Source organism: Pinus tabuliformis, chromosome 4_2 (assembly GCF_031772625.1).
Source record: "Pinus tabuliformis cultivar Carrire ecotype Pingquan chromosome 4_2, CPIR1, whole genome shotgun sequence".
Lineage (NCBI taxonomy): Eukaryota > Viridiplantae > Streptophyta > Pinopsida > Pinales > Pinaceae > Pinus > Pinus tabuliformis.
In genome coordinates, this window is record NC_142304.1 from 1,052,628,119 (window position 1) to 1,052,639,066 (window position 10,948).

Below are 10,948 nucleotides of genomic sequence, written 5' to 3' on the forward strand. Positions count from 1 at the left end.
GAACAAAGAAAATAGACAGTCACACCAAAGAACACAAGATGTAAGGTGGAAACCCAATGTGGGAGAAAACCACCTGCTGCAATATGTCTCTATCTTCTTTCAAATTAGAAATTCCTTTTACAATGATTTTGTACTGGTGCAGTCCTTTACTAGTACGCAGGCTGCAACCTGCAGAGAGCTACAACTCTATCTCGTTTTCCAGTCTCCTCCTGGAAGGGAGCTGCAACCCCCTACTTCTTTTCATGAAGCATCAAATGATCAACAAGCATACAACAGTTACAGTCCACTATAGTTATCAGATCAGTAATCACAGAACTAACCCAGAACACCTTATGAACAGAAAAATACAGTCAACAGATCATCTTAAGGCAGGGATGCAATTTTCCCTTTTGTGGCCTGTGACTGGACGCAGTTCACCTTCTGCTGCTCTGCGTGCCGACGCACTGTTCCTTCAACTGCTCTGCGTACCGGCGCACCCAACAATACTATCGCGCCGCGTCTTTTGCTTCAGGGACGCACCCAATAACACTATCGCGCCGCGTCTTTTGCTTCAGGGACGCACCCAATAACACTATCGCGCCGCGTCTTTCGCTTCAGGGACGCACCTGAGCCCGGTCTGCCCTGCGTCCCCACGCAGGTCTCTCTCTACTATACTGCGTCCCGGCGCACTTGCCCTTCACTGTACCTGCGTCCCTTCAGATATAAATGATATAAAGACTTCAAGACTAACCCAAACAGTCAGATCTACAGATCTGATCATGCGCCATAGAGATCACAGTCCATTAGAAGATTCGCCCTCTTAGATCTGGACTAGATCTCACCAAATAAGATATTCAACCAAAGACATTGCTAAATCCAAATGAACTCCTTTGCTTTATATAGGCAAGCTCCTCCTCAAAACATGGAACAATACCACGAGCCGACACCATAGAAACACAAAACCGTCGGCTAGATACCACACAAGAAACCCCCATGTGCTTTTCTCTGCCTTGAAATGTGTGCACTGGGCGGACGCACCCCCTGAACGACTGGACTGCGTCCCTGGACGTGGGTTCTGCATGGTTTACCTGCGGGGACGCACTTTCTGAACTGATTGCCTGCGTCCTTCTTAATTTTTCAATAAATAGAGAGCTGATCATCAACTTTTAGTGATCTACCACCTGAATGGGTTTCCATCAAGGACAACACCTGAACCATAATGCCAACAATCTCCCCCTTTGGACTTGATGGCAACCTCATGATCTTCAGCTTCATTCTCCCCCTTTGACATCAAGGGCAAAGGGTATGCTCCCCCTAAGCTCATGCTCCTCCAGATCTGCAACAAATAACCAGCAATCCACCATGAAAGAGATAGAGACATATTGCAGCTATTTCCAAGATCTCCTTCTGACCATCCTCCATAATGCCAACAATGCATTATGTGCTCCCCCTGAGCCTGTACCACCAACAAGAAGAGGTTCAACAATAAGATGATGCATCAACAACCCCTAGCTTTTGCCTGAGGTATTCAAACGTGTCCCTGGGCAATGGTTTGGTGAGAATATCAGCAACTTGTTCCTTGGAAGGAACATACTCCAACTTGACTTTCTGTTCAAGCACTTGTTCCCGGAGAAAATGGTACTTGATTGCTATGTGCTTGGTTTTTGAATGCATAACAGGATTCTTTGAGATGCTGATTGCACTTGTGTTATCACATAAGATGGATATTGGTGATGTACAAGTGATTTGAAAATCCTGTAGAGTCTGCATCATCCAAAGGAGTTGTGTGCAACAAGATGCAGCAGCAACATATTCTGCTTCAGCTGTAGACAAGGCAATTGAACTTTGTTTCTTGCTGAACCAAGATACCAGTCTGGAACCCATAAAGAACACGCCACCACTTGTGCTTTTCCTGTCATCCACGCTTCCGGCCCAATCTGCATCTGTATAAGCATGAAGAGTAAGATCTGTATCTCTAGGATACCATAAGCCATAGTTTTGAGTCCCTTGAAGATATTTGAAGATTCTTTTCACTGCCTGAAGATGAGTCTCCTTCGGATTTGCCTGAAATCTTCCAACTATTCCAACTGCATGCATGATATCCGGTCGGGTACCTGTCAAATAAAGTAAACTGCCAATCATAGATCTGTAGGTTGGTTGATGTACTGCTGCAGATTCATCATTTGCACTGAGGCTACATCCTGTGACCATGGGTGTACATACTGGTTTTGCATCTTCCATGCCATATTTCTTCAAAATCTGTTTGAGATACTTGGTTTGAGATAAAAGGATTCCTTCTTCCTTTTGTTGGATTTGCAAACCAAGGAAATATGTCAGTTCTCCTAGTAAGGACATTTCAAATTCTTTCTGCATTACCGAGGCAAAGCTTTGACTCATAGCTTCTTCATTGCTGCCAAAAATAATGTCATCTACATACACAAAAAGTATTAGCAATTTATCATTTTCAACTTTTATATAAAGATTGCTATCTGCTGATCCTTTTGAGAACCCTTGTTAATGAAGATATTTGTCCAAGCGGTAGTACCAAGCTCTTGGAGCTTGTTTAAGACCATAGAGGGCCTTTTTCAATCTGCATACGAGGCTTGGATCATTTCCAAGAATAAACCCATCTGGCTGTTCAATGTATACTTCTTCTTCCAAGTCTCCATTTAGAAAGGCTGATTTCACGTCCATTTGAAATACTTTGAAGTTTTGAAAACTTGAGAAAGCAAGAAACATTCGGATGGCCTCAAGTCTTGCAACAGGAGCAAAGGTTTCTTCAAAGTCTATCCCTTCTTGCTGTGCATATCCTTTACAAACAAGTCTGGCTTTGTTTCTAATTACTTCTCCATTTTCATTCAATTTGTTTTTGAAGACCCATTTTGTCCCGATAACATTCTTATCTTTTGGTCTAGGAACCAGCTCCCAAGTGTTGTTCTTTTCGATCTGCTCAAGTTCTTCATCCATTGCTTTTACCCAACATTCATCTTTGCATGCTTCCTTCACATTTTTTGGTTCAGTCGAGGAGAGTAATGCCAAATAGCTTGAGGCTTCTGCAACTGTTCTTCTAGTTTGTACACCTGCTTCTTTCTGTCCCATAATCTGAGATTCTGGATGATTCTTCTGAACATATATGGATGGAGTTTTTTCTTCTATTCTTTTTTTCTCTTCTGCTTCTTCTTGAGGTTCTTCTTGAGGTTCTTCTTGAGGTTCTTCTTCTTCATCATTCTGTCTTTGAGGGTAGCCTTCATCTTCTTCGATGTCTTCACGATGTACTTGCCTAGGAATGTATCCCTTCTCATCAACCACTACATCAATGCTGTCAACAATTCTGCCAAGTCTTTTATTGTAGCATTTGTATGCTTTGCTATATGGAGAGTAACCAAGAAGAATGCCTTCATCTGCTCTAGGTTCAAGTTTTCCAAGCTGCTCATTAGTATTCTTGATATAGCATTTGCTCCCAAAGATTTTGAAGTGCTTTACCGAAGGAGTTTTACCACTCCAGAGCTCATGAGGAGTTTGAGTGCTGTTCACCCTGACATTTGTCTTGTTGAGAATAATAACCGCAGCATGTGCAGCTTCACCCCAGAAGGTTGCGGGAGTTCCTGATTCATCAAGCATAGCACGATCCATTTGTTGGATTGTTCTGTTCATTCTTTCCACAACTCCATTTTGCTAGGGAGTTCTTGGTGTAGAAAATTCTCTTCTTATCCCATGTTCTTCACAGAAATCGAAAAATTCATTTGAATTAAATTCCCCACCTATGTTAGATCTGAGACACTTAATTTTGTGACCTGATTCATTTTCAACCAAGGCTTTGAAAGATTTGAATTTTTCAAATGCTTCATCTTTGTGTTTCATAAGTCCTAACTAGACAAACCTAGAGAAATCGTCAATGAATAATATCAAGTATTCTTCTCCTCGAGGTGTCCTTTTTCTGAAGGGACCGCATGTATCTGTATGTACTAGCTCAAGAGGCATGCTAGCTGATCCTTCTTTCTCTGGAAAGTTAGTTCTAGATTGTTTTCCAAACTGACATGATTTGCATATGGTGTTGTCAGGAATTTTGATATCTGGAAGATCGCGGACTGCCTGATATTTGCATGCTTTCCTTATTTGTGAGAAGCTTAGATATCCCAACTTTTGATGCCATAACCAGTGTTCTTCATCCTTGCTTAGATAGCATTGTTGTTGTCCTTCTTCAAATATATACAGATTATTTGGAGTTCTTTTGCCTTTGAGCACTGTTTTACCTGTATCAAGATCACGAACAAGACATCCATTTGATCTGAATATAACCTCGGTTCTTTGATCACACATCTGGCTGACACTTAGTAGATTATGCTTCAATCCATCAACATACAAAACATTTCCAGCCTTGACCTTTTCTTTTAAAGGAGCAATACCTTTTCCTTTTATAGTTGCAGGAGTATCATTTCCAAAAGAAACTTTCTTTCCCTTTTCTAAAGTAGAATAAGACTCAAGTTTTTCTTTATCACCTGTCATATGTTTCGAACATCCACTGTCAATGTACCATAGATTTTCCTGTCCTTCTGCATAAAATGCTATCCCACATCTTTCTGTTTGAGGTTCCTTTATTCTCCATGTTTTGGTGCTTGAGGCTTGTTCCTTTTTCCGCTCTTGTTCCTTTTTCTCCTGAAACCTGCTCCTGCATTCAGAGTCTCCATGACCAAAATTATTGCAAATAGAACATTCAATTTCATTTTCAAGAGCCGAAAAGTTGTTATAGGTCCTTTTTGTAATCCCTGTCATACTTCTTTGTTTTTGAGCTTCCCTAGTCATGATTGTTTTATATGCAACACATTGAGCTGCTTTGTGACCAAAGTTATGGCATGAAAAGCATTGTCCATTGAAGAAGCTTCTGCGGTTATTGAATCTACCAGCCAACTGATTGTAATTTCTATTTTCATCTATTCTTGAACCAAACTGAGAAGATTTTACCTGTGGCTGGTTGTAGCTTTTGTTCACCCTTAACATGGATTGCCCCTGATAGTTTCTGTTTGTAATTCGTCCTTGCTCTACCTGATTATCTTCATTGTTCTTCTGCTCATTTCTTCTTGCCGCATCAAGATAACTTTTGAGGTGGATGCTTGAGAGGTTTCTCCATTATAGCCCAAACCTGTCTTGTTTAGAGGAGACCACTGCACATTGATAATCTCATCCAAAGTTTCAGATCCTTTGACAAACTTAAGATTAATAGCTTTTGTTTTCTCAATTTCTTTTCTGAGACCAACAATTTCACCTTCTAGTTTTTCAAGTTGTTTTTCCTTTTCATCAATTTGAAATTGTAGAGTATCAATGATCACATTCTTTTCTTCTATACATCTCTTGAGTCTAGTAATTTCATCATAGAGATTATCCACATCTACAGCATCCTCATAATCATCATCTTCAAATGCCATTAACAATTTATATTTATTACCTTGTTCATCTTCATCACTGTTTGATAAGCCATCACTATCTTCATGGGTGTAGTAGCTTTTCTTATTTGCACTTTGTTTCTTGTTCCATCTAGCAGGTTCCTTTCCTTTATCCTTATAAGGACATTTTGCAGCATAATGACCTACTCTTCCACAAGCAAAGCATTTAAAAGGTAGCTTACCTCTGAACCTTCCAGAACCCCTTTGAAGATTTCTGACAAAATTTGATTCTTCTTCCTCTTCTTCTGGAACATGGCTTGCTTCATAATAATCTTCTTTGCCTGATGCCTTGAAAGCAGCTTCCCTTCTGTCTGATGGACCTCCCTTTCTCATTTCATAAGCAGTTAGAATTCCATGTAGCTGAGACATAGTGAGTATTCGGAGATTTTCCTTTTCTTCTATTGCAGACACTTTAGATTCAAACTTGGGGGACAAAGATCTTAGAATCTTTTCAACTACTATAGCTTCTTTTATTTCTTCACCCAGATTTTTCATACAATTAACAATCTCATCTACCCGAAGAAAATAATTAGCCACACTTTCATCATTATACATCTTGAGAGTCTCATACTGAATCCTGAGAGTTTGAAGTTTAGCACGCTTTACCTGTTCATCTCCTTCATAGCTTGTGACCATTTTGTCCCATATCTCTTTTGCGGATTTGAAGTGCATTACCTTCATGAATTACGTTTGGGATATACTTCCTAATAGAGTACTGACTGCTTTTACATTTGTTTCATACTTCTTCTTCTCTGCTGCATCTGTAGGAGTAGCTGAAGGAAAAGCGTAGCCTGCTTCTACAATGTCCCAAACTTCTGTACCAAAAGATAGAAGATACGCAGTGACTCTTACCTTCCAATAATTGAAGTTTGTCCCATCAAAAACCGGTGGCCTGATTGATGCCTCTCTCTCATAGTTGCTCATGATGAACGATCTACCTTCAAGCGATCAAGCTTCTCTGAAGGACCTGCTCTGATACCAATTGTTGGAAATAATACTGAGAGGGGGGGTGAATCAGTATTATCTAGCAATTTTAACAAATCTTCCTTATTTGATCTTTTGAATTATTCTTGCATATTAGTACCATAAAATAATGAGCATGAACAAAGGAAATAGACAGTCACACCAAAGAACACAAGATGTAAGGTGGAAACCCAATGTGGGAGAAAACCACCTGCTGCAATATGTCTCTATCTTCTTTCAAATTAGAAATTCCTTTTACAATGATTTTGTACTGGTGCAGTCCTTTACCAGTACGCAGGCTGCAACCTGCAGAGAGCTACAACTCTCTCTCGTTTTCCAGTCTCCTCCTGGAAGGGAGCTGCAACCCCCTACTTCTTTTCATGAAGCATCAAATGATCAACAAGTATACAACAGTTACAGTCCACTACAGTTATCAGATCAGTAATCACAGAACTAACCCAGAACACCTTATGAACAGAAAAATACAGTCAACAGATCATCTTAAGGCAGGGACGCAATTTTCCCTTCTGTGGCCTGCGACTGGACGCAGTTCACCTTCTGCTGCTCTGCGTGCCGACGCACTGTTCCTTCAACTGCTCTGCGTACCGGCGCACCCAACAATACTATCGCGCCGCGTCTTTTGCTTCAGGGATGCACCCAATAACACTATCGCGCCGCGTCTTTTGCTTCAGGGACACACCCAATAACACTATCGCGCCGCGTCTTTCGCTTCAGGGACGCACCTGAGCCGGGTCTGCCCTGCGTCCCCACGCAGGTCTCTCTCTACTATACTGCGAGCCGGCGTACTTGCCCTTCACTGTACCTGCGTCCCTTAAGATATAAATGATATAAAGACTTCAAGACTAACCCAATCAGTCAGATCTACAGATCTGATCATGCGCCATAGAGATCACAGTCCATTAGAAGATTCGCCCTCTTAGATCTGGACTAGATCTCACCAAATAAGATATTCAACCAAAGACATTGCTAAATCCAAATGAAATCCTTTGCTTTATATAGGCAAGCTCCTCCTCAAAACATGGAACAATACCACGAGCCGACACCATAGAAACACAAAACCGTCGGCTAGATACCACACAAGAAACCCCCACGTGCTTTTCTCTCCCTTGAAATGTGTGCACTGGGCGGACGCACCCCCTGAACGACTGGACTACGTCCCTGGACGCGGGTTCTGCATGGTTTACCTGCGGGGACGCACTTTCTGAACTGATTGCATGCGTCCTTCTTAATTTTTCAATAAATAGAGAGCTGATCATCAACTTTTAGTGATCTACCACCTGAATGGGTTGCCATCAAGGACAACACCTGAACCATAATGCCAACAATTAGGACATGATCGACATCAAACCTTTGTCGGGCAAATATACTTGGTCCAATAAAAGGTTCGGTCCAGGCCACATCGCTGCAAGGTTAGATAGATTTCTTGTTCAAAGCTCTTTTCTACTTCTTGGTCTAGATTCTAGAATGCATATTCTTCCATGCAGTGTCTCTGATCACAGGCCCATTAAGCTAGAACTCTCGGCTCACTGGGATAAAGGCCCCATTCCTTTTAAATTCAATCCTCTCTCGATCAAGGAGCAATCCTTTTTGCAATTAGTAAAGGATATGTGGAAGCAACTAGTGAATGGCTCTCCGTTCTTTGTGTGGGAGGAAAAACTGAGGAGAGTGAAGGCGGCTCTTAAATTTTGGGAAAAACCTCTCCCAAATCCTGCAGTGGAAAGAAAGAAGTTACAAGAGCAACTAGATACCCACCAACTTAACTCTGAAAATGAGAAGATCACAAAAGAAATTCTCGAAAAGGAAGCAGACTTTCAACAAAAGCTGCTTAAAGCAAGCCTGGCCGAGGAAGAATATTGGAGAATCAAATCTCGCAGGCTCTGGCTCAAGGTAGGTGACAGGAATTCATCCTTCTTCCATAAACAAGCCCAAGCTAAAAAAAACTCCGACACCATCATCGAAATCAGGGAAGAGAACACTATACATAGAGACACTCAAAGCATAAAAAATGTGGCCTTCGAGCATTTTAAAAAGCTTTATAGCAAAATAGAGGGACAGATTCAAATTCCATTGACTGTAAATGAGGTTCCCACGTGGATATCTAACTAGAAGAATCAGGTCTTGGAAGAAGAAGTCACAAGTAATGAAATCAAAGCCGCCCTCTTCTCTAAGGAGCCGGACAAGGCTCGAGGCCCTAATGGATTTACAGCCAGATTCTTACAGCACTGTTGGGAGATTATTAAAGAAGATTTGTGTAGGATGGTCCGGAAATCTCAAACGTGTCAGAAAATAGGGGGAAGCACTAACTCGGCTTGCTTGGCTCTTATCCCCAAGGAAAGAGGTGAAAACTCCTTCTCGAGATTCTGCCCTATTTCACTTTGCAATATAGGCTATAAGCTGATAACAAAAGTGATAGCAAACAAATTGAAAACAGTACTCACGGACATTATCCCAGAGAAAAAGGGGGGCTTCCTTCAGGGAAGATAGATATCAGACAACTATATTCTAGTTCAAGAAGCAATCCACTCAAGTTTGGCCTGGAAGGAGAAAGGAATGGCTATCAAACTTGATCTTGAAAGTTCCTTTGACACGGTTAGACATAGATTCTTGCTAGAGGTCCTTCACAAATTCAGGTTTGGGCATAAGTTCATCAATTGGATCAAGGCTTGCATTAGTGAGCCATTGATTGGCCCACTGGTGAACGGGAGAGCCACGGACTTTTTCAAAGCCTCAAGAGGGCTGAGGCAAGGGTGTCCCCTCTCCCCCTTGCTCTTTGTCCTCTAAGCATCAGTATTAAGCTTCCTCTTCAACAGAAAACAGTTAGAGCAAGAAATAATGGGAATAAACATTGCAAGAGGAGTAAAAAGTATAAATCATGCGTTGTTTGCAGATGACTCTATATTTCTCAGAGCCGCTTCAGTGGTCTTGGCTAACCGATTTAAAGAGGTAGTGGATGACTACTGTGCAGACTCAGCAAGCAAGCTTAACAAAGGAAAATGCCAAGTTTATTGTTGGAATACCTCTGCTAGATTGATCCAAGCCATTTCTACTCTCCTTGGACTTCATTCAAATACCTGGGGCTCCATGTCTTTCAAAAAAGTTTCCTCAGCAGAGAATGGAAGCAGCTATTGGATAAATTCAAGCTCAAAATTCAGTCGTGGGGATATAATTGGCTCAACCTAGCAGGTAAGACAGTACTCATAAACTCAGTCTTGAACAGCGTGCCCATCTTTCAGGCAACAGTTAGAGGAAAATCCCTTTACTAAGCTGGAAAACGATCTCTTTGTCTAGATTAGAAGGCGGCTTAAACTTTAAAAATCTCAGCATTCAAAATACAGCGATTGCTGCCAAAATGGTTTGGAGGATCATGGCTCCAAATACGGGTTGGGCACAACGGGCTCTGTGGAAAAAGTATTACAGAGGGCAGAGAACGCACTGCTTGAGTAATTCAAAGGGAATAACAAGTTCGATGATCCACAAATTATGTGAAAAATCTACAGCTCTCATCAAACAACACGCTCAATGGATCCCAGGGAATGGACAACGCATTCACATTTGGGATGATAGCATTATGGGCAGTGAACCCTTGGTAGAAGATCATTCCTTAGCCGCTCTGAGAGAATGGATGAACGCAGAAAACATTAAAACTCTTTGGGATCTGTGCCTCTGGGATAATGATGATTGGTGGCGGTGGAAGCAACTAGAAGTGCCTGCGAACCTTGCTCATGAATATGCTGTCTTCCTTTCCCATCTGAAAGGCAAAGCTCCTCTGAACAGAAGGAAAGCTGATAGCAGAGGTTGGGGATCGATTCCTCACAAATATACTATTTCGAAGGGTTATTTTAAACTCTCCGGAATTCCCAACGCACCGCCTGATCCGAGGCCATGGCAGGGGATATGGGCTTCAGTAACCCTGCCCAAAGTGGACACCTTCTGCTCGCTTCTATGTCACCACAGAATCATGACACAAGACAAGCTCAGGAAAAGAGGATACTTAGGGCCATCCTGCTGCTCTCTATATGAGAATCAAGAGGAAAATGGGTCTCACATGATGTTATCCTGCAATTTCGCTGCAGATTTGTGGAAGGAGGCTTTAGACCCATGGAGCATGAGATTTGGCCCATTCAATCACTACTCAAAGCTTTTCTCTAATTGGAAACGAATGTACACCCAGGTGGCGTTGTTCACAACTCTCAAATCAGAGATGCATGGCTTGCCCTGGCCAAGTTAATCTGCTGGCATATCTCGTTAGAAAGAAACCAAAGGATTTTTAAGAACAAGAAGAGCGTTCCTAAGTTAATCTGGGTCAAAATTAAAAGTCATCTCAAAGAATGTATGGGAGAGCAGTTAAGCATGAAGGACCTCACTGAACAAGAAATAGCGTGGGGTGCCTCCCTAGATCTTCACTTCTCAGATACTGTAAAGAACCCCTCTCCCCCCTTAAAGCCTTGGTAAATCCGCTTAAATGACATAGAGTTTGCGGAATTCTGCAGCAAAAAGGCCAGGAAAGCTCTCTTTTTTTACTGTGCAGCTAAAGGAAATCCTGG

At 41.8% G+C, this 10,948-nt stretch overlaps 2 protein-coding genes across 2 annotated transcripts; both read left to right on the plus strand.

Moving 5' to 3' along the window:
- Positions 1-7,736: 7,736 nt before the first annotated feature.
- LOC149173221 (uncharacterized) lies at positions 7,737-8,510 on the plus strand. Its single transcript, XM_089426620.1, has one exon. The coding sequence runs from the start codon at positions 7,737-7,739 to the stop codon at positions 8,508-8,510; it is 774 nt and encodes a 257-aa protein (XP_089282746.1).
- A 1,258-nt stretch (positions 8,511-9,768) lies between these two features.
- LOC149173222 (uncharacterized) lies at positions 9,769-10,632 on the plus strand. The gene has a single exon (XM_089426621.1). It carries the CDS (start codon positions 9,769-9,771, stop codon positions 10,630-10,632), a length of 864 nt encoding a protein of 287 aa, XP_089282747.1.
- The last annotated feature ends 316 nt before the right edge of the window (positions 10,633-10,948 follow it).

What these genes read in the sequence shown, in the direction of transcription:
- LOC149173221 (XM_089426620.1), top strand. Translation starts at nt 7,737, where the DNA reads ATGATCGACATCAAACCTTTGTCGGGCAAATATACTTGGTCCAATAAA.
- LOC149173222 (XM_089426621.1), top strand. Translation starts at nt 9,769, where the DNA reads ATGGCTCCAAATACGGGTTGGGCACAACGGGCTCTGTGGAAAAAGTAT.